This window comes from Solanum dulcamara, chromosome 12 (genome assembly GCF_947179165.1).
Source record: "Solanum dulcamara chromosome 12, daSolDulc1.2, whole genome shotgun sequence".
Classification (NCBI taxonomy): Eukaryota; Viridiplantae; Streptophyta; class Magnoliopsida; order Solanales; family Solanaceae; genus Solanum; species Solanum dulcamara.
Genome location: NC_077248.1, coordinates 22,324,969 through 22,349,862, shown reverse-complemented (window position 1 = coordinate 22,349,862; position 24,894 = coordinate 22,324,969). Strand labels below are relative to the sequence as shown.

At 33.7% G+C, this 24,894-nt stretch overlaps 1 protein-coding gene and 1 pseudogene across 1 annotated transcript; one reads left to right on the top strand and one right to left on the bottom strand.

Annotated features, from left to right (window-relative positions):
- Window positions 1-3,969: 3,969 nt before the first annotated feature.
- On the bottom strand, window positions 3,970-8,788 carry LOC129877130 (cytochrome P450 CYP72A219-like). Its single transcript, XM_055952616.1, has 5 exons — window positions 8,424-8,788; window positions 6,968-7,185; window positions 5,874-6,115; window positions 4,777-5,155; window positions 3,970-4,555 (listed from the first exon to the last, which is right to left on the bottom strand). Exons 1-5 carry the CDS (start codon window positions 8,707-8,709, stop codon window positions 4,133-4,135), a joined length of 1,548 nt encoding a protein of 515 aa, XP_055808591.1. The 5' UTR covers window positions 8,710-8,788; the 3' UTR covers window positions 3,970-4,132.
- Window positions 8,789-23,446: 14,658 nt separating this feature from the next.
- Window positions 23,447-23,564, top strand: LOC129878029 (5S ribosomal RNA; annotated as a pseudogene).
- Window positions 23,565-24,894: the final 1,330 nt, after the last annotated feature.

Sequence of the window (24,894 nt, the reverse complement as noted above, 5' to 3'; positions counted from 1 at the left end):
ACTCCTTTCACCACATCGAAAGCAGTTTGTTCTTACTGTTTCATGTATCTCATATTTTTCTTTTTCGTTTTTATATTGATTTTTCTTTGATAAATGATTAACACCGGAAAAAAAATTCATTCTTGGGCATAATTACGGTCATGACCACGTCCACATCCACGACTAGAACCACGACCTCTTCCACGCCTAGTATGGTGGGCGTACACCTCATTCACTTCAGGAAATGGTGTAGATCTAGCAGGTCGATTCTCGTAATTTTTCATTAACAAATCATTATTTTGTTCAGCCCCTAAAAGATGAGAAATCAGTTCAAAATACATTTTGAAACCTTTCTCTCAATATTGCTGCTGTAGGAGCACATTCGAGACATGAAAAGTGGAGAACGTTTTTTTCCATCATATCAACATCACTAACCGTATCTTCACATAGTTTCAATTGAGAAGTAATTTTGAACATGACAGAATTGTATTCATGAATAGACTTAAGTCTTGTAGCCTTAAATTCATCCAATCATATCGTACCTTTGGATGTATGACCATTTTCAAGTGGTCATATCTTTCTTTCAAGTTATTCCACAGAACAAATGAATCCTTGACTGTTAGATATTTAAATTTTCAAACTTTCACCAATATAATGATGCAAGAATATCATTATTTTAGCACAGTCTTATTTTGATACTTTATTTTCAATTGTAATTGTGTCTCCAAGATCCATTGCATCCAAATGGATTTCAACATCTAGTACCCATAAAATATAGTTCTTGCCCGAACTATGAAGGGTAACAATCTCAAGTTTAGTAAGATTAGCCATAACAAATAGTCTTAAATTATATATATCACATCTCTTAAGAAAAAAATATTAAAGGACATAAATTAAAGGCTACTTTCCACTATTACATTTTTATTATTTTTAAATTAGTCTTCTAAAAAATATAAAGTCATTAAGAACTTCATTAATGAATGATAAATATGAAAATAATTTTTTTATCAATTATCTTGAACTTTGAATAATTCACTTATTTTGAACTATGAAAAATATCACAAAATTTCACTTAATATTGACTAGAGGGAATAACATTTAGAGGTGTGCTATGAAACAATAAAATAAGAAGTATATTGAAAAGAGAGGAAGGAAGATTTCTTATTTTTCTAGAGAAATTAATTATAAAGGAAAAGGTTCTGATATTGTAATGACTCATCCGGTCATTTTCTCCATTTTTTAATTTTTTTCAGTGTTTAGAGCTTTCGTGTAGCGACCCCAAGTCATTTATAACTTGCTGGGACTGACAGTTCAGTCGCATGGTCGTTTATTTGGATTTTATGCAAGTTTTCGTATTTTTTAAGCTTTCGAAACTTGAGCGGTTGATTCCGGTCAAAAATTTGGGTAGAGAACCTTTTAGAACACAATTCCAACGGTATCGTTAGCTTGAGAATGTCGAATTTAGTCGAAAAAGACATTCGGTGCGGAAAATGTCAAGTTTATTTTCAAGTTCCTTATTTGATGATCTTTTGAAGTCTTATTTCACTGTTCATCCATTTGTTATAACTTATTTGAGCATGTTGGTGTCCTTTCATACTCAGTATATTCCACGTACTAATGCATACTTTTTCTACGCTGCATTCTTTTATGATGTAGATTCCGACGCTCGTTCCCACACTTATAACTAGTTGCATTGCAGTGTTCCTAATCGACAGTTGGTGAGTCCTCCTTATTTTGGGACTTCATGAGATAGGTTTTAGTTGGATTTGAGTTAGTACTGTTGATAAGTTATGGTAGTCGTGGGTTATATTCCGATAAACTTATTTCTTTTGATTCAGATATTAGAGACTTGTTTCAGACACTAGTTTTCGGTCTTCTTGATCTATTATGCATATGTTTTAGCTTTCGTTTAGTTTTCTTATAATATGATTTGATGTGTTATGCCAAGGATTAGCTTGGAATCGCTCGTAGTTTCAAGTAATGTATCTTGATTAAGGTGTAGACTCGTGTCTTTACAGTCTATTAGATTAGAAAAGTTCAGGGGTATATTTGATCCTTCTCACATATAATTTTTTTAAACGTGTTTAGCTCACACGTGAATCTTTTGATACCTTCTAACATTTTCACCTTACTGACGTGTTCACCAAACCCCACTTGTGGGATTTCAGTGGGTATGTTGTTGTTGTTGACGTGTTCACCAAATCTTTGGGACATCCTCAATTCTCTTTTATTTTTCACAAAATTGGGCATTTGTCCTCTGCATGCTTCAACTTGAGGGGGAGTATTGAGAATGATTATATATAAGAAAATACAAAAACTATCTTTTATATTATTGGTAGGTAAATATTAGCATATGTTTTGTATCCTACTAGGGACTGGCTAGTTGCACATACGGTTTTAAAGATTGGGGGTCATTTATGAATACACACAACTTCTTTCGTAATTTATTTAATGGGAAAATTGTCAAAATTATTCATCAACTTTCGTTTAAAAGCAATTTTTATCTTTTGTTATACTATCGGTCATTTATAACCTTGTCGTCTACAAACTTACCACTCATACCCCTCAATTGGATGAAAAACTTTAATTCAAGTGAAATTACTTGGTTCTCTCTTTTAATTCAAATCCGATCCACCTATACTAAATAAATTCTTCCTTCTCCTTTCGGAGCCTATCCGAAAGAGAATTCAGTACTTCTTGGTCGTGAATATCTGAACTAGTTGTTTGCTGTTCAAGAATTCTTATTTAGGCAGTTCATATCATCCATACATAGTGTTTTGATCGACGGCCCCTAATGGATGCTATCTATTCTAATTCGAATTTGTTGGATGTTAACTCGGCCCTTTGACTTAGTGCGTCAGCAAATTGGTCCTCCCAAGCTTGTACTCAAAGACCATGCCGGTTGATACAATAGTCAGGAAAATTCTTACATTGTTGAGGGATAAATAAATTTGATTTTCTCATGTGTACAAGGAAGGAAATGTTGTGGCAGAAAGCCTAACTAATTATGCCATTGATGAAGAGATTTCTGGCACTTTTGAGACTCCTACCAATTAAATCTCCAAACCCATCTCTCCAATCTTCTTCATCTCTTTCTTCCGTAGATGAATAGGTTGAAAATTTCAAATGATGAACCAAATTGAATCTGCCATGAATTACTTATTTTGAGAATCTGCAATTTGCTAATTGCCCAACCAAAATGGGAAAGGAAAATGGCAATTTTTGTAGCAACAAAATACACAACTAAATGAAAATCAATATACACGTAACATCACGTAAGAAAAATGAAGAGCAACTTCTCAAAACAAAAGAGCCAATCAACCGCTACAACTTTGTTAATCGTCAATATATTCTCATCTGGGTCGATACCCAAACTCATTTTTGATTCATTGAGTTGCTTCAAAAAAGAATTCGATCATTCTTTGACAGTTTTTCAATACCCCAATAGTCTTCGGGTTAATCATGTGTACCTCTGAGAATGCTTTTTCAATTGAAAAAGCGATATTTTCAAACTCGACTCATGAAAAATGTGGCATTTTTGAAAAATTCTTTTCCCGAAGTCAGAGTTTTGACAAGCAAACCACAACTACACTTTCTTTGAGATGAATAACTATTTTGTGACATAATTAAGCAACAGGGGAGGGGAATAAATTGGAAGAACTCTCTACCAAGAGAATTTTTTTTTGCCCTAAATAAAGTCATTTGGGAATAGTTTGGATAATGAATATGGGATATGGGTTAATTTATTTGGGTTAAGTTAGTTAGATGGATCATGGGTTAAAATTTAGTGATGGGTCATTTACGAGAAAAATGAATAATTTTGCCTCATTTGAGATTTTCCATCCAATTGACAAGTTTGGTTGGTAAGTTAAAGCTAACTATTAAACGAAAACTAAGAGGAAATTTTGACCATGTTTCCTCCTTTTAGTAAAGAGAAAAATCCCATCTATTTTAAGGCGCAAAAATAATGGAAGAAGATAATCATAGACATTAGTACATGGATAATATTATAAATAAAGTACTCCATTCTTACACAACATGAATATATAAGTCACCTATAAATAAGCTATGCCAACCCTTTAAACTCCTAGTTACATGAACCATAATTGAAGAAGAACATTTACTTATATAAATAAATAACACATGACCATGTCTACAACTTGTACAAAATTAAATGAGCACCATATTGAGGTTGAAGCATTAATGGATGAGGAGCATGAGAATAAGATGAAGAGAGATGAAATGCATAGTTTTTAAGTATCATGGCCATTGCCATTTTTGCCTCTAACATAGCAAAGTTTTGCCCAATGCATATTCTAGGACCCCAACCAAATGGAAAGAACACAAGTTGTCCTTTTGTTGCCTTTAATATTCCATCACTAAATCTCTCTGGATTGAACTCCATTGCATCATCTCCCCATATTTTAGTGTCATGATGCAACAATATTGTTGCTAACAAAAGTTCCACCCCAGCTGGTAAACACAAATTCCCAAACTTTGTTTCTTTTTGTATCATTCGATTAATCATATATCCTGCTGGATACAATCTTAAGACCTCGTTTAAGACCATAGTCACCTATAAATTAAAAATAAATAGATCACAAAGAGTACTTGCAACAAAATCAAAGTTGACTGACTATTTATAAAATTAACTCAATTGTATGTACTAATTGTCAGTAAAACAAGTGAAAATTATGGTAGAACAAAGTTCAAAAGGCAATAGAAGATGCAAACTGACCCGAACACTATTGTAATAACAGAAAGTTTAAAATAATTGAGAACGTAGAGAATACTTACTACTTTTAGCTGATTCAATTTGTCATAATCAATTTCACTACTCCCAAACACTTGTAAAACTTCTTGTCTAGCTTGATGTTGCCAATTAGGATGCTGACTTAATAAAATCATTGTCCATACAAGTAAAGTTGAAGTAGTCTCTTGCCCAGCAAAATAAAATAATTTACACTCTTCAATCACCTCATCAATGCTCATACCAATTTTTTTATTCCCATGTTGAATTTCTTTTAAATTGGATGTCAATAATATACCTAATAAATCATCATGTGATTCTCCAGCTTCAATCATCCTCATTCTTTTATTGATAATTTCCAATATCAGTGCTCTTACTTCATTGAAGATTTGCTTCATTCTTTTGTTCCTTTTAGTTGGCAAAAACCTACAATTTCATGAAATTAAATCACCACAAAGTTGCAAACAAGGAAAGTATTCTAGGGATTTTTTGTTAGAGAACTGGTAACATTATTATTATTACAAAACCAAGATATAAGAAACGTGAAATACTTGGAGAACACGTAAACACATTTTTTGAAATTAGTTAAAGTATTTCCTATGAGTAAACGAAAGAATGATATCAAATTGTTAATAATAATAATAATAATAATAATACAATCTTCAAAATTCAACGAAGCTATATAATTTTGTAACTCTTTTTTAAACGAGGGATAAAACACAAGGACTTCCTTGGAAAGTGACCATCCTAGTCCTGCTCTGGTCCAAGTACGCTTAGTTTCAAAGTTCTGATAAAATTAGGTGGGTGTTTTCTGTGATAGCATCGACACAGTGTTGTATTCAAAAACTCTTCTATTCTTGAATCTAAATTTCACCTTTTGATCAATGTATTTTTTTAAAATATTTTCAATTAAAAATTATTTAAGATTTTCAAAAGAAACAAACACTATTTATAGATCAAGAATTTAATCGTAAAACATCATCAGATAAAGATAATAAATAAATTCATGTATTTGTTAAATAGGATATTGAGAATAAATCTGGAATTACTTTCAGACTTTGAAAATTCAAAAGACTTGTATTGTTTAAAAATTATTGAAAGATTATCTAACATGCCTATTTATTTTAGAAAAAAATAGTTGTACCTCCATCCTGGGATGTATACAGTGCGTGACACTAGTAAAATTAGTTGAAGTTGTTCTTTTTGAAGTTCAAAAATCTTTATTCCTTCTTCATAACTACTACCAAAAGCAGTTCTTGAAATTGCATCGCTTGTCAAAGTTTGAAGATATGGCAACACATCTATCTCTGATCCTTCTCTGGACACAATTTTCTCCCATTTGCTCAACATTTCACTAGCAGTCCATTTAAATGCAGGTAGCATATGCTGCATATTTTATAATAATAGAATTTAAGTTCATATACATCATCGAGTACGAAAAATAATTATATTATTAGATCACAAAATAAGACGGGGGATTAATAATCTTCAAAATAAAATAGATTATCCACTTAAACAGATAAAATAATCTGATAGTGTAAGAAATCTTATACTGACAACGTATATAACTTAAATTCTAAATAGTAAGAATTTAACTTTTATAAGTTGATCGTATAAAATTTTTTACACTATCAAATCGCCTAAAAAAATAATTATTCAAGATTAAAACTGGATTATTAACCTTACAAGTTACAACTACGGAAAACATAATATGCCACAACACGTTAAAGTATATATATTGATAGTATAGATTATTTTATTTCTTACCATATTAGTGTCTATTTTTACATATGTATATATCTAAGATAAAATGAGAAAAATATAATAATAAAATAAAAATTTAGAGCAAAGGATTAGATGGGATGAGGTATTTTTTTTTAAAAAATAATATCTAAATATTTTTTAAGACAGTGATACTTTAATCTTTAACTTTTAACTAATACTATTAGTTTATTTAATTTTTGTAAAGGTGAAATATTTATCCATGTGAAATTTTATGTGGTAAGTTTATAAAAGAGAGAGTGTGTAATACATACCACTGAGATGTGTTTCACAAACCAATGAGTGATGAGTGATAATTTAGATATGAAACTCACACTCCAATAATTTAAATATGAAACTAAAAAATAATAATTTAAGTATATTTTCTTTATTTTACTAAAAAAATAAATTGAATATGAGTAAGTTTGATAGTAGTAAAACCTTCAACTATGAATATAAGTAAGTTAGTAATAAAACCTTCAATTTGTCAAGGTGAAAAGCAGGATTGAGAAGCCTTCTATGTGTAGCCCATTTGTCTGCTTCATAGCTAGCAATTCCAGTTGCTATTAATTTGGTGAGTGGATTTCCACGTGGCTTCTGAAATACATAACTCTTTGTCAGCACCTCCTTTATAACTTCGGGATCCGTGATGATGACTGCTGGTCTTGGCCCAAACCACACAAAACAATTCTTACCTACAAATTCACTTTAATTATTTTCACCTATCCACAACCAGCTTAGCTTAGGCGGGCTCAAAATTTGATTATCAATAATTTTAAATTAATATATAATAATAATTGAGTATATTTGTTAACCTACAAAATAAATAACTTGCCATCAAAATTTTGATCTAGTAACAAAAACACAACCTATGATATAAATGTACAGAAGAAGAGTAGAGAATTAGCCCTATTAGCTCCTGATTCCTGAATCTCTACCTAATGTTGCACCACTGATTCTCTAGAATTTATCGATCATAAAAGAAATGATAACAGTAAATGACTTATTATAACATGTAGAACTATTGCAACGATATAAACTAAAATACACTTAAATTGTTAACACATAAGTAAAACTAAAGAGTTTTAAGTTATCTTAGATATATCATTAATTAATATAAAAATTTTATACTATCACATTATTCAACGAAATATCTACTAGGAAGCATTTCTAAAATGTAAAATGTATAATTTTTTTAAGGCAAGTTTTATGATGACCTGATGCCGACATAAAAATTTCAGCACTGATATTATAATAAATATTTAACTTCTATATCCAAATGGTATAAAGAAAAATCTACACGCTATCTTGTTTGGCCTTGTTCATTTTTTTCCAACAAAAATCCAGTTTATTCAACAACGTTTGGCAATGAAAATTTCAAATACAACTTGACTTTGTATTTGAAATTTGAAAAATAATCAAAATCTTATTTTCACTTTTTTTATTTTTACTATATTTTTCTTTTTCAAATTTTATCCTAAACTTTTTACATTTACAAAAATAACCTCATTTAAATATATTTCATATTTTTAGGAAAAGTACCCTCAAACGAACAAATTTTATTTGCGAAAATTCTAATCAATTACAACTTTAACTTAGAAAATTTCAAATAAAGTTGATTTTTTTTTTTTGCAATAGTAAAACTAGCTTGTATATGAGATTTAATTATGACATTAATAGACTATCTATTTGAGATACTTTTTTTTTTTAGAGAATTGATTGTTTCAGATACATTAGTCAAGTCAGGTAATTTTTACAATTTTTAAAAATTTGAGGTATAAATCATATTCAGAAAAAGTATATTCCAATTCTAAATATTCTTTGTAAAAAATATGGCCTACAACAAATAACTACAGCTCCAACTTCAAAAATTTAAAATAAAATATTTTTCTAGCCAAAAAAAAAAAAGAATATTGGAATTGCGAAGTCATACCATAGTTTGTAATGGTTTTGTGGATGAATGGGCTGACTCTAGGCCAACTCATGTCATGGGAGAAATTGACTGGCTTCGACATAGCTTCTTCACCCATCTTCTTCATCTCTTTCATATCCCCAAACATAAACTTATATGAATTCCCTTTGAAACCCTGTTCTCTTAGTTGTTTCTCCAAATCTTTTGGTTTCAACCACACATAATTTAAGATTTTCCATGCCCATCTTAATACAAAGATAATTGCAAATGAAAATATTGCAAGTTCAAAATTGTAGGGTATCTCCATATTGAAAGCCTTATCTCACACTCACTAGCACACACTTAACTCTATCCGGTCTTTATGTCTAAAAATATTACTTATAAAGATGGTATATATATATTATCCGGAGTAGAGCTATAATATTAGGTAGAAGTCGAGATAAATTCAATAATTTTTATTTAGATTTTATATTAAAATTAAAATTTATTAAATATAAAAAAAATCTTTAATTATAAATTTATAACTAAAAAAATTATGAATTTAATGATAAATTTTAAATTTATTATAATACCATAGTTGATGAAAAGAAAGTGAATTTTGAATTTTAAAATTAAAAGTCTTGGCGACCAAGCAAAATGTAGGCCGTGGTGACCAAGAAATTAAGTCAATCAAAATCAGCACACTCTTTGAACGTTCAGAGAAAGCAGTATTAGCTTGTCGTTTTCTTCTTGCTCTCTCTCTCTCTCTCCGGATCTAAGACAACTTGACTTGTCTACTCCTAAATTATATCTCTCTTTTTTTTCCCCCCATACTTTGCGCAATTCAACGATCAGCAAGCTAATAATGAATTTTGATATCACTCCTATCTCAAATTACTTGTCAAATTTTCCTTCTCAAAAGTCAAGCTAAATAAATTTTGAAAAATGTATCTTTTATAATTTTATTATGAGAAAAATTGCATCTTATGTATTTTTTTTTGTATAGTTTTGAATACCTAAATTTTAATTATAAAATACTAAATTAACGGTAAAAATTAGTTAAATTAATTCTCGACAACCAAAAAATGACAAATATTTTTGGACGGAGGACATATCATTTTTTCCACACACGCACACACACATATTGTCACGTTCCGAGTCTACACCCTAGGCGTGACCGGCACTCAAAATTCATTGATAGTTCTCAAGTGAACCTTTGGTTTTAGCTAACTACTCAGCGGAAGACTTGACTCACTCAAATAGTTTAAGATGGACATGCAAATTTATAAAAAATGCAATTTCTCATAATTAAGTCTCAAAAATACTCTGAATATAGTAAAACTCAATTTTTGCAAATCATGAACTTTGAAAATAAAACTAAATAAACTTTACTCTGTCTGTTTCTAGTTTATGAAGCCTCTAATTGAACCTAAATAGGTACCGAGACAGACCCATGGCTACCTCAAAAGATTAATAAGTAAAGACTGAAATAAATGACATAAGAGCTCATCTGAATGCAAAGAGGTCTCACCAAAAGTTAGAGTGAAATGTTATCTTCAATGATGAGCATGTTGAGAATCTCTATCACCTGTATCTACATCATAAAATGATACAGTGCCAAATGACGTTAGTACATGAAATGTACGGTATGTAAAATAGCTGAAAGAAAACATACTCAAGAATACTCAACTCAAAACAATAGAATGAATGCTCATTTTACTCAACTCAATAAAACATGCAATATATGAATAAGACAATTGTAACATTCCTCAAAATGTTCATAAGTGCCTTAAGAATGCCTTGGGAAAGGGCCGCTCGTGTAACATATTATCCTTATTCTTTTTGGCAAATTCGAGTCCGGAATGTTGATCAGGGGGGAAAAACTTGCAGAAAAATGATCTTGGTGGATTTTTAGGACTCGTGTATCGAAAGATGAATTTTGTCAAAAATTGCACAAAACAGTGAGGTGCGCGGTAGCTCCGCGTCACCTACTTGTTCCCATTTAATGTAATTTTTCTCCAAGTCAAAATCTGGCCAAAATCTCATTCGCTAAAAATTGGCCTATCCGAGAGCAGCTCCGCGTTGTGGACCTGGACAATTGTTTTTGTCCGAATTCAGTTTTTAAATAAGGGTACTTTAGACTTTTCTATAATTGTTAGTTAATGAACCTGAACCTTTTTAGGGCTTAATTCTACTTTATAAACTACCCTAAACACTTAATTAAAATTCATTCTTCTACAATTCATCTACTCAAATATTTCTCTCTCTACAAGAGCTCTCAAGGAATCAATTGAAGATTTCAAAGAAATTCACTCAAGCTCTCCATCAAAACTCTCAAATTCTTTCAAATTTCTTGGTCTTCTCACTCAAGGTATGTGGGTATTGATTTATGAATTTTTTCATCCATGAAGCCTAATCAATTTCTCAAGTTTTCTATTAAATTCAAGCATGAGATTTTATGGGTTTATGATCTCTATTCTATTTGCATGAATTATGATTCAAATTATGATTATGAGTCTATTTTGATATAAATTGATGGTTATTGCATTGAATTGAAGAGTTTTTTCAGGAATTTTCCTATATTGATCTTTAGGGTTCATGTTATGAATCATGGGTATTTTGAATTATACTTCCAAAGGATATTATCTTAATGAATTATGTATAGACTGATACAAAGTATATGATCATATATGTTTTCAAGTCAATTTCATAATTTTCAAGTCAATTGATCATGCATTCATGTTTTACCCTAATTTTCAAGTATGAATTATTATTATGTATTTCAATTATGATCATAGACTATAAGTATGTTCTAAATTATAATTTTTATGCAAATTATGGTAAAGGTGACTTAGGGCCCAATGTGGTGCCTTAAGACCTAATGATTGAACTATGAATGTATGATTTGTAATGTGGAAGGACAATACCCGCATTGCACTTATGTTATGAAAATGAGATACTCTATAATTTCAAACCTATGATCATGACTATGATATATGTCCATTACAATTGTCATGCTATGAATGTATTCTGTGGGATTTGATTTAGCACCGAATGTGGACTTGAGGTGGGGACTCGAAATATGGGGTCCTTATATAAAGTCTTTTGTCCCATAACTGCGTGCCACCGTATGATTACCCTTTTTGGCCTAGCTAGTTGATCCACATATAATGTATGTTATGACCTACCTAGCGGGGTAGAGTCTACCTTGGCAAGTAGATTCTCCTTTTTCTTTATTGTATGGGGAGACAACAAGATTCCATGTTATAGCTTATTGTCGGTTATGGTTCTTATCCCACATATGTATTGTCATTTTTATGTTTTAAATGACTAATCCTATCATTTACTTTATATGATACTCGCATGGTTTATTATGAATTGTTCCTTCTTGTGACTACTTATAATTTTTACTACTTCTTCTATCACGCTACTTAAAATGGTCATTTGCACAAACATGATTTTCTACGCAGTGCATTGCCTACATACTTAGTATATTCAAATGTACTAACGCATACTTTTTGCCTACATTATATCACAATGTAGAGTCAGACACTCCATCCTCTTCCCGTGGCTAGTTGGTGTTCCATTGAAGATTAGTGTGGTGAGTCCTCATGCTTCAAGGGCAATCCTAGTCATTCTTTTCTTTATTGCTGTTTTAGACTATGGTGATGTTTAAAGGCTATTCTATAGGCTGTCATGTAGAGGCATATGGGGATATTGTGTAAGGATTCTATGTTTTCTTGATTCTCTCTAGCTATGCTTTGTCTTCTTGGACTTTTATGAGTTTCCGCTTATAGTTTACCTTATGTATGCTTATGATATGCTAAGAGGCTTGGTTGAGGTTTCTTCGGGAATCCTAATTGCCGTGTCACATCTAGACCCTAGTTTGGGTTGTGAAAACAATGCTTTGTAAAAATATGAATAAGTAAATGCAACTTAGTAATAAAATAATATTTTACTCTTTGGGGAGTTTCTCTAATCGATAATCATTACTATGAGCATCGTGATGATACAGCGATTTTCATTGCCATAACCATATTATAACTTGCTGATGTAAGGGACGCAACTCATCTCATATATCCAATACATATCAGGAACTGAAGTGAGGAGTCGTCCGAATTAATGGTACAATTCTATCATACACTGGCTACGTAGTTTATGTGTTTGAGTTATCTAAACTCTTACCCAAATCGATACTTAATTTTATTCCCAAAATATATTTATTATGCTCATGAACTCAAGTGAGTATAACTACTAAAATATAACTCATTTAGTCTCATTGGACTTTGCTCAATTAATCTCAACTCTTCTCAACTGATTTCTTTTCTTTAAAATAGTTATACTCTCAACTCAAGGAGTGCATAAAAATATAGTTTTAATTTCTCAACTCAGTCTCAAGAGAAATATTTAAATGCATTATTTTTCAAACTCATTTAGACTCATAATGATCATGCTCAAAATAAATGATTGAAATACTTCTCAAAACTCAAACTCATACTCAACTCCTTTCTCAATTTGAGACATGAAATATATCATTCTTTTATCTCAAAATAATGCATAAAAGTAAGCAATGCAGGTATACTCAACAAGGGTTCATGTGAATGTAAACATGAATGATAATTCAAGAACTTGAATCATGGGAGTCATCACAATAGGAACAAATACGTAGAGAACTCAATAAGAAAATTATATAACTAACTCAAAAACTCAAGTTAACGGGATTAAAACTCAAACTCAAACTCATACTGACTAAATAAAGATGTAGGGTATGAGGACGAACTCAATCCAATGTTGTGATTAGCCTTACACACTTAGAACGACGATTATCTAAGCGAAACTCAAAGCTCTTTGTTGAAACTCTTGAACTTTAGCTTTTCCTTTTCTTCAATCCTTGCTCTCAAAATATTTAAGTGTTAATGAGGAAAAAACATCATTGGGTTCTGATAAGGGACATATTTTAGTCCCAAAATATTAGGGTTTTGATTTGGAAAAGGTCGGAAAAGGCCAAACCATCCCTACTTAAAATTTACTCTGGGTCGCTACGGGTCATTCTATGGACCATAGAACTTCCTATTGACCATAGAAGACTGGTCGTAGGGTCTGGGGTCAAAAATTGGATATTCTAGAATTTGGATTGATGGGTCTACAGTTACCTTTCTACGGCTCGTAGACCTTAAGACGATTTGTAAAGGTTCCTCGTAGGAATACATATATCTTTTTAGGGTTGGGCTTTTCGAGTCTTCCTATGGCTCGTCAAAGTTATTACGGGTCATAGGAACCTGTGCACATTCAAGTAGCTACTGAAATATGACACTTAGATCTATGAGTGATTCTATGGGTTGTAGAGTTTTTTATGGATCATAGCTCAGGCTCGTAAGAGTGGTTCTCAACAACTCAGTTTTTTTCTTAGTATAGAGAGGGCCTACGAGTCAGACCTATGACTAGTAGAACATTCAACGAATCGTATGTGCATCGTGGCTCCCCTGGATAATGTTCTGTCATTATTTCTCTAGGATTCTCGAAATTGTTCTAAGTTAGAATAATACGGGATATTACAATATCCCCCCCTTGGAATCATTTATCCTCGAATGATGACCAAGTTAAGAATTTACTCAATGTGCGAATGTAATACCAAAACTCAAAGACTCAAACTCAAGATTAACTAATCAAATACTCAAGAAGGTACTAAAATCTAAGATAGGAATAGGAACATTACCTTCTTCATCGCCACTAGAAAAGATGAATAGATGCGGGTACTTGGCTTTTACATTTTCTTCGACTTCCCATGTAGCCTCCTAAAACAAACTGATTTCTCCACAAACCCTGACTGAAGAGACCTCTTTAGTCCTCAATTTATAAATTTGACAATCAGGTATTTGGATAGGAATCTCCTTATAGGACAAGTTATCTTTCGCACCAATGTTTTCTATTGGGAAAATGAATGAAAGATCTCCCAAACACTTCTTAAGCATAGAAATGTGAAACACTGGATGAATGACCGCTAACTCTGATAGTGGTTCTAACTCATAAGCAATATTACTAACTCTCTTAATAATCTGGTATGGTCCAATGTAATGAGGACTAAGATTCCCTTTCTTCCCAAATCTCATAACACCTTTCATGGGCGAAACTTTCAAATACACCCAATAATTCACCTCAAACTCTAAGTCTCTTCTCCTAACATCAGTGTAGGACTTTTGATGATTTTGCGATGATTTTCACCTTCTTTATAGCTTGATGAACCAAGTCTGGCCCTATCAACTCAGCTTCACTAACTTTGAACCAACCAATTAGCGATCTACATATCCTCCTATATAGAACCTCATAAAGAGCCATCTGAATACTTGAGTGATAGCTATTATTGTATGCAAACTCTATAAGAGGTAAGTGATTATCCAATTACCTTTGAAGTCAATGAAATAATCTCTCAACATGTCCTCCGAGTCTAAATTGTACGCTCTGCTTGACCATTCATTTGAGGATGGAAAGCGGTAGTAAGATTCACCTTTTAACCCAAACCTCTCTAAAATGACTTTCAAAACTAAGCAGTGAATTAATAACCTCTATCTGAGATAATAGAAAATGGAACTTCATAAGTTAGACTATCTCACAACTATACAATCTGGCATAATCCTCTACTGAATTTGTAGTCTTAATGAATAAGAATTGGGTTGATTTGGTCATCCTATCCACAATCACCCAAATCAAGTCATGCTGCCTATGAGATCGCGGTAAGCTTGTAATGAAGTCCATGTTAATATCTCCCATTTCCACTTTGGTGACTCTATGTTCTGAGCTTCCCCACAAGGCCTTTGATGCTCAACTTTGACTTGTTGTCAATTCGGCACTTGGAAACAGAATCTACTATATCTCCTTTGATGCCATTCCATAATAGATTTCTCTCAAGCCATGGTACATCTTGGTGGAACCTGGACGAATCAAATATCATGAGCTATGGGCCTCTACCATGATTCTATTTGAAAGACCATCAATACTTAAAATACACAATCGACCATGATATGTTAACACACCACTCCCCCTTTGGAAAAAGCCATCACTTTCTACTTGTGCACATCCTTCTTTAATTGAAGTAGAATGGGATCTTGATCTTGCTTTTCCTTCACTTTAACAATTAGTGAAGACTCATCCCTGTTCTAAATGATGATACCACCCTCATCTAAGTCCATAAGGCAAACTTCCAAACATGTAAGTCTATGCACTTCCTTAGCCAATTCCTTCTTATCTTCCTAAACATGAGCAGTACTCCCCATGGATAACCTACTAAGAGCATCAACAAAAACATTAGCTTTACTTGGATGGTAGAAAATGCTCATGTCATAATTCTCGAGCAACTCAAGCCATCTCTTCTGCGTCAGGTTCAACTTTTTCTGACTAAACATATACGACAAGTTCTTGTGATCAATGAACACATCTACATGCATGCCATAGAGATAATGATGCCACATCTTCAAAGGAAATACTAAAGCTACCAACTCTAGATCATGAGTTAGATAATTACTCTGGTGAATCTTAAGCTGTATGGAAGCAGAAGCTATGAATTTACCTCTTTGTATCAATATAAAACCCAATCCAACTCTAGACGCATCACAATGAATGACAAAACTATCTGTTCCCTCGGGTAGGGACAAAACTAGAGCAGTAGCCAATTGAGTTTTTAACTCTTGAAAACTCTTTTCACAAGCATCTGACCATTGGAACTTTTCTTCTGAGTCAACTTAGTCAATAGAGATGATATGGATGAGAATCCCTCTATAAATATCTTATAACAACCAGCCAAACCCAAGAAACTTCTTATATTAGTCGAGGATGTGGGTCTGGACCAATTCTTAATAGCCTCGATTTTCTGTGATTCAACCGGATACCATCTCCATAAATAATGTGGCCTAGGAATGCCACAAATGCAAGCCAGAACTCACACTTGAAAATTTCTAGCATACAACACTAGGTCCTTGAGAGTTTGGAGAATAATTCTGAGATGGTTGACATGCTCCTCCTCGTTTCTAAAATAGATCAGGATATCTTCGATAAAAATGATAACAAACATGTCTAGATATTGCTTGAACACTCTATTCATGAGGTCCATAAATATTGTAGGAGCATTAGTTAAACCAAACAACATGAGAAGTGGCACTCTGAAGTTTGTCTTCAGGATATCACTTTCTTTTACCTTCAATTGATAATAGCCTAATCTGAGATCTATCTTAGAGAAATAAGTGGCACCCTGAAGTTGGTTGAATAAGTCATCGATTCTTGAAAGATGGTACTTATTATTTATGGTGACCTTGTTTAACTAACATTAGTCAATACACACTCTAAGGGAACCATATTTCTTTAGCACAAATAGGATAGGAGCGCCCTAAGGCAAGACACTCAGCCTGATGAATCCCTTATCTGAAAGATCTTTCAATTGCTCTTTTAATTATTTCAACTGGGCTGAGGCCATTCTATATGGCTGAATAGAGATAGGTTGAGTATCAGGAAGAACATCTATTCCAAAATCTATTTCTTGATCGAGAGGGCTCTAGGTAAATCCCCAGGAAACTCTTTTACGATTTACTGACTAAATGGATGGTGTCTCCACACTATCATATCAAACTCAAACAATATGGTAGATACACCCCTTAGAAACTAACTTTCTAGACTTAAGGTATGAAATAAATCAACCTTTAGGACTGGTGGACTACCCCTCCACTCTATGAGTGGCACATTTGGAAATTAAAACCTGACAACTTGAGTTCTACAATCGACTAAGGCATAACAGAAATGAAGCCAATCCATGCCAAGGATGACATTGAAATCTACCATGTCTAACTTGACTAGGTCTATTAAAGTATCTATATGGTAAATAGAAATTGTACAATCTTGAGAGACTCTCTTTGTCAGAATTGACTCACCAATAGGAGTAGAAATCCTGAAGGGCTCTAGAAGAAATTCGAGGAGGATCCCAAACATAATAACTACATATGGAGTCACAAAATATAAGGTAGCACCTGGATCAAGTAATGCATAAACATTTAGAGAAAAGGATCAAAGCATACCAATAAAAACATTTGGCGAGTTCTCTTGGTCTTGGCAACTAGCCATAACATACAAACGGTTTGAACTTCCGCCTGCTCCATAATTAGTACCTCTCTAGTTACCTCTACCTTTTGGTGTTGGTGAAGAAGATTGGGCCTTGTTACCCCTATTACTTTGCCTGCCAAACGAGAATTCCCTCATAAATTATTCATCTAGTCGCACTTGTAGCAACTATTAGTGCCATCACGACACTCTCCTAAATTCAATCTACCACACTTACCACAAGGTAACTTACGAGAAGAACCTTAAGCCACACAATCTTAAGACTGTGAACCTTAGGCTCTGAAGTGTTGATTACCATGAGATCTTTGGTCATTTCTATTGTTCACTGCCTGTGTATTCGCTGATGATGGTGCATAACCAAAAGACCTTCTCTGAAAAAATGAATGGCTTCCATTACACTCTTCTGGTGGTTAGACTCATTACCTGTGGACCTTTTCTTCTTATGTTGGTGCTCCTCCCTATCTTTTCTTTTGTTCTTTGTAACCTGTTGAGCATACACCATAAGTCTGGAGATATCCATATCTAGAATCAATAATGTAACCTGACACTCTTTCTTCACATGTCAGTCTAGGCTAAAGACAAACTTTCTCATCTTTTCTCTAACATCAGGAATCATCTTTAGAGCTTACGAGGATAACTGGATAAACTTAAGGCTGTACTCTTTCACAGTCAACCTCTATTACTTTAGATCAACAAATTCCTTAACCTTTTCTTTCCTTAGCTCTCGGGAAAAGAAATGGTCTAGGAATACACTCTCGAACTCCTCCTAACAACAGGCTCAATATCCTCACCATGACTCTCCTCCCATTGACTTTACCAATATTTAGCAACATCCTCGAGTTGATAGAAAACAAGCTCAACTTTCTCGATTTTAGTCACATGCATAACTTTCAGAATCTTCCATATTTTATTTATGAAGTTCTGGGGATCCTCCTTAACTTTGAATCCGGCAAAGACTGGTGGGTTCATACTTAAAAAATATCTAATCCTCATAGCAACAGATAGCTTTTGAAAACTAGAGCTAGGGACTGGAGTACTCTGGCGGCCAGACTAAGCAGCCATTTAAAAATTGATCCTCTAAACTCGGTCTCAGAATTCATGGTAGGTTGAGCAGTCTATGGAACCTCTTGAGTTCAATTCTTATTCTCAGGCTCAATTGCTCAGGTTTGGTTTTGGGTTTGCATTCCATATGGTGGTAGAATCTCATTGTCAATGATGTTCCTTTGGCTCATAGTGTGTTTTGAAGGAATAATATGAAAGTATGAAACATATGAATTAGAAGGCATTTTTATAGAGTTGAACTATATCACACAAACTGGAGTATGAAAGAAGTGAAACAATTCCTAAAGACCTGTAGCCTCAATGTTATAGATGTGGCATGCTTCACGCTGATAAGAAGGATTCTACTAGATATGCCTTCACAGGCATCCTAGGACTTTGAACTTTTGTCTTTGATACCAAGATTATCATGCCTCGAGTCCACACCATAGGCATAGACGACACTCAAAAACCATTTATGGTTCCCAAGCAAACCCTAGGCCTAACTAACTACTCAGCGGAAGACTCGACTCACTCAAATAGTTAAATATGGGCATGCAAGTTTATAAAAATGCAACTTCTCATAATTAATTATAAAAATACTTTGAATATAATAAAACTCAATATTTGCAAATCATGAATTTAACTTTGAATATAAAACTAAATAAAGTCTACTTTGTCTATGTCTATGAAGTCGGTAATTGACTCTGAATAGGTATTAGGATAAACCCATAAATACTTCAAAAGACTAATAAGTAAAGACTGAAATAAATGACATAATATATCCTCTGAATGCAAAGAGGTCTCACAAACTTAGTGGAATGTGATCTTTAATGATGCGCCTATTGAGGACTCTATAACCTATATCTGCATTATAAGATGATGTAGCGCCGAATGGTGTCAATACATGGAATGAACGGTATGTAAAATAACTGAAAGGAAACATACTCAAGAATACTCAACTCAACTCAATAGAATGAATGCTTAATTTACTCAACTCAATAAAGCATGCAATATATGAATAAGACAATGTTTTGTAAAAATATGAATAAGTAAATGCATCTTAGTAATAAAATAATATTTTACTCTTTGGAGAATTTCTCTAACCGACAACCATCACTATAAGCATTATGATGATACAACGAACTGCCTTCGTTGCCTAGCCATCCAATACCTTGCAAGGATAAGAGACACAACTCATCTCATGGATCAAGTAAAAGTTTGTATTAGGGATAGAAGTAAGGAGTCGCCCGAATCAACTCTATAATCATATCCTACACTGCTACATAGTTTATGGAATTTGAGTTATTTAAATTTTTACCAAATCAGTATTCAATACTACTCCCAAAATATATTTATTATGCTCATGAACTCAAGTGAGTATAAGTACTCAAATATAACTCATTTAGTCTCATTGGACCTTTCTCAATTAAACTCAACTCTTCTCAACTCATCTTTTCTCTTTAAAATAGTTATACTCTCAACTAAAGAAATGCATAAAAATATAGCTTTATTTTTTCAACTCAGTCTAAGATTAGTTTTTAAATGCATTATTTCTCAAACTCATTTAGACTCATAATAATCATGCTCAAAATCAATGATTGAAAGACTTCTCAAAACTCAAACTGATACTCAATTCCTTTCTCAATTAGAGACATAAAATCTATCAGTCTTTTATCTCAAAATAATGCATAACAGTAAGCTATGTAGATATAATCAACAAGGGTTCATGTGAATGTAAACATGAATGATAATTCAAGAACTTGAATTATGGGAGTCATCACAATTGGAACAAATACATAGAGAACTCAATAAGAAGATTGTATAACTAACTCAAAAACTCAAGTTAATAGGATTAAAACTCAAACTCAAACTCATACTGATTGAATGAATATGTAGGGCATAAGGACAAACTCAGTTTCTCGTTGTGATTATGCTTACACACCTAGAATGAAGATTATCTAAGCAAAACTCAAAGATCTTGATTGAAACTCTTGAATCCTAGCCTTTTATTTTCTTCAATCCATGCTTTCAAAATATTTTTAGTATTAATAAAGGAAAAACATCATTGGGTACTGATGTGGGACATATTTTACTCCCAAAACGTCTGGATTTTGGTTTGAAAAAGATGGGAAAAGACTAAATTATCCCACTTAAAATTGATTCTGGGCTGCTATGGGTCATTCTACAAACCGTAGAACTTCCTACGAACCGTATAAGACTGGTCGTAAGGTCTGGGGTCCAAAAAATTGACATTTTGAAATTTGGCTTATTGGGTCTACGACCACCCTTCTACGGGTCATAGACTCTAAGATGAATTTTAAAGGCTCCTCATAGGAATACATAGGTCTTTTTTTTGTTGGGCTCTATGGGCTTCCTATGGCTCATCAAAGTTGTTACGGGTTGTAGGACCCAGTTGTAAGAACCTCTGTACATTCTAATTGATATTGGAATGTGACACTTAGGTCTACGAGTAACTCTATGGGTCACAGATTTTGTAAGGATAGTAACTCAGGCTTTCAAGGGTGGTTCTCAACAACTCAATTTTTTTTAAGTATTGAGGGGGTCTACGAGTAACACCCACGACTCATAGAAGATTCTATGAATTGTAGGTGCCCTCGTGGATCACCTAGACACTGTTCTATCCTTATTTCTCCAAGCTTCTCAATTTTTTTCTAAGTTAGAATAGTATGGTGTTATATATATATATATATCTATTCTCGAGATCCTCGGTCAATAGGTTGAGCAATCATCTAGAAAGAGGTTGTCACAGCTCAAAAATCAAGGTCTGATGGAACCTATTCTAATCCATCGATAGGTTAATATTTATCCAAATAGAAAATAACAAAAAAAGAAAAATAAATTAAAAGTAGTTAAATACCAGAAACAAAGTCTTAAAATCAAGCTTTCATAGATCAAAAAAGAAATTGTGGAATTGTAATGACCTTGAGGGTCATTTTTGAAAATTTTCACAAAATTATCATTTTACCTTGCTCAATAGTTCCCTTGAATGTTATTTGATCAGTTTGTATGGTTGAATGTGTTAAAGTCATAATAGTTTGTGAATTGGGCAAGTTGTCGAGTTTTATACAGTTAAGATGTTAAAAAGCAGTTTTCGATACCAATCGGAGCTACAGGTCTCGAAATGGGATTCCATCAATTTTATCATCTCTGGAATATGAAAATTGGTCTAGGAGAGTCATCGGAATTAAATTTGGGGTTGATATTTGAATTTGAGGTCCAAGTTGGAAAGTTTAGTGTTAAATGAGCTAAGTTTGACTTTGGTCAACAAATCGAGTTTGGAGACTCAAATTGGGTTTTTGATGATTCTAATAGTTTTAGGGGGTGATTCTAACACTAGAAAGGGGTTTGTTGTAATTTTTTAGAGGTTCCAAGGGTATTTTGGGTATTTTAAGTGTCAAACCTAGTTTAGTTGCGACTTATCAGATTCTTGATCAAAGAGACCACAAATTTGAATTCTAATAGTTTCATTGAGTCCGGATCATTGAGTTTAGTTGGAGTACATCTATGGTTTGTGTGTACGGGATTCCAAATAAATTCCGAGGGTCCGATCAGAGAATTTGAGTTTGGAATTTTGCTAGTTTCTAGTGCAGTCACATTGATCCATCAGGATTGCGATCTTAGGCTACGCGATCGCAATGAGTCAGGATTATGGTCTTTGCAATTATGAGGTGAGGTTCGCGATTGCGATATTCTTTTCTTCCTATGTCCTCACGATTGCGAACATTAGTAGATCACAATCGCGATGCAAAGTTCCACCTGAACAGTGTTCAACTTTGGGAGAAACCCCATTTTCACCATTTTTGAGTCTTTTGAGATTCATGGGGCGATTTTGGAGAGATTTCTTCAAGTAAATTTGGGGTAAGTAATATTTCACTAAAACATTTCATATTCCATCATTTATGTCATGATTTCAACTCCTAATCTTTAGTTTCAAACCTCAAATTTCTTGTTTTCTTCCTTAATCCGAACCTAAGGAGAATGGTGATCTAACTCATTTTAAACTCTATTTTTATGGGTTTTTCAAGCATGAGTTTCTTATAACTAGTAGAATGTGATTTTGCAATAAAATTCTTAATTTGACCCTTTTCAAAAATGATTATTTTTTGGACTATTTTACCCCCAATTTCAAAACCTATCAATATGGGTGTCTTGGAAACCTTGTGACACATATGTTTCATTCTTGATAGTGGGTTATCATTTTGGTTATTGAATTCGAGAGTTGATCATCCGATAGAGGTGTTCGAGTGCGGTTTTGGCTATCGAGGTAGGTTTGGATATCCTTCTTAGACCTAAGTTGGGGTGATTAGTCAAATTCTATGTTGTAAACTTTGGAGTTGTACTGTAGTTTGGGACAGTAATTTATATTTTGAGGCCCGTATGGGGGCCTTATTTGATATTTTATCTGTATTGGGATTGTGTAATCTATAACTTAACTTAGTTAAAAAGATTATTTGTCTTGTAATGCCCGCTTGAGAGGTTGAGTTGGGGTTTTGAGCATAACTGAATATTAAAATTTTGTCAAAAAAGGATGAACACATGTCTATTGAAGGTGAATAACATGTTTAAGTTTTGAGAACTTTGAACCTTGTACTGGATCCCATTAGAACTCCGAAGTTAAGCGTACTTGGCGAGATTAGTACTAGGATGGGTGACAACTTGGAAAGTCCTCGTATTGCATCCTTTTTTTGTCGGAATTCAGCACGATTTCGTCTACTAGATAATAAATATTTTTTTACAGACACGACATTTGGGGCCTAGACATCGGTAGGATGGGTGATGGAGGTGCTTAGGACGGGCGTGACAGGCGGTAGGGTGTGTCAATGCGTGCAGGGCAGGGTGTATGCCAGGGCATTTGGGAGGGTAAGGAGGTGTTTAATAGAATTTAGAGCACTAGGAATGATGGATGTGATCATATCAGCAGTAACGCATCGGATCCCATCAGAACTTCGAAGTTAAGCGTGTTTGAGCTAGAGTAGTACTAGGATGGGTTACCCCCTAGGAAGTCCTCGTGTACTTCCACTCCCAAATGCCCCAGCATGCGCCTTACCCTCAACGCTCTGACGCACCTTGCCGCTTGTCAAGCCCGTCTTAAGCGCCTCCATCACCCTTTCTAACGACGTCTAGGACCCGAGTGTAGTATCCACAAAAAATATTTACTATCGAGTAGACGTGATTGGGTTAGGCCTACTTTGGTTATAGAGATTTAGAGCTTTATTGGGTTAGCAGGCTATTATCTTCAATTTGTTCAGTGTTTCTCTTCGATTGCATCCTCATTGACTAGGCTAACTTAAAAAACTGTGGCATTTCAGTAGACTGATAATTGTGAGACGAGCTTTCAAAAGCTCAAGGAGTTATTGACCTGGGCACTAATTTAAGCATTACACAATGAGGGTGTGACTTTCATTATATTTTGTGATCCTTTGGGTGCCAGTTTGAGTGGTGTATTGATGCAGAATAAGAGAGTTATAGCTTATTCTTCTCGGCAACTGATCATACATAAGAGGAACTACCTGTCTCACAAATTGGAGTTAGCGGCGGTGTTCTTTGTTTTAAAGTTGTAGAGACACTATCTCTATGGTGTGCATTATGAGATCTTTACCGATCAACGTAGCCTTAAGTAAATCTTTTCTTAGTCTAATCTAAACATGAGACAACGTAGGTGGTTGGAGCTATTGAAAGAGTACGACATCACCATTCTTTATCAATCAGGCAAGGCTAATGTGCTAGAGGATGCCTGGAGTTGGAAAGTACCTAGTATGCGTAGTTTAGCCTTTCTTAAAGAAGAGGAGAGGTTGGTTGACCAAATCGGCTCATTTCATTCTAATATGGAGCAGTTGGCTAGGATCTACATCCGTGAAATTGTTCGCTTGCATGGAGTGCCCATTTTTATTGTGTTTGATAGAGGTACGTAGTTTACCTCTCATTTCTAGAGTTCTATGTATGGGCATATAGGTACCAAGCTTGAGTTAAGCATAAATTTTCATCCTTAGACTGATGATCAGTCGGAGCGGACTATTCAGGTACTTGTGGACATGCTCCGAGCTTGTGTCATGGGCTTTTATGATCATTTGGATAAGTCCCTTCCTCTTGTGGAGTTTGCATATAATAATAATTACTATTTCAGTATTTAGATGGTGCAGTTTGAGGCCTTAAATGAGCGGAGATGTAGATCTCCCGTGGGATGGTTTGATTCTTTTAGGGTATGACCTTGCGGTATTGATTTTTTTTATAGATGCCATGGATAAGGTGAAGTTGATTCAACAACGCCTTATGACATCCAAAGTATGCAAAAGAGGTATGTTGATAGGTGTGTTCATGATGTTTCATTTTCCATAGCGAGTGTTTCTCA

Coding starts and splice junctions, on each gene's coding strand:
- LOC129877130 (XM_055952616.1), bottom strand. CDS start 8,709: ATGGAGATACCCTACAATTTTGAACTTGCAATATTTTCATTTGCAATT. Junction 7,186..8,423: donor CAAAACCATTACAAACTATG/GTATGACTTCGC, acceptor GTGAATTTGTAG/GTAAGAATTGTTTTGTGTGG. Junction 4,556..4,776: donor AATTGAATCAGCTAAAAGTA/GTAAGTATTCTC, acceptor TTTAATTTATAG/GTGACTATGGTCTTAAACGA.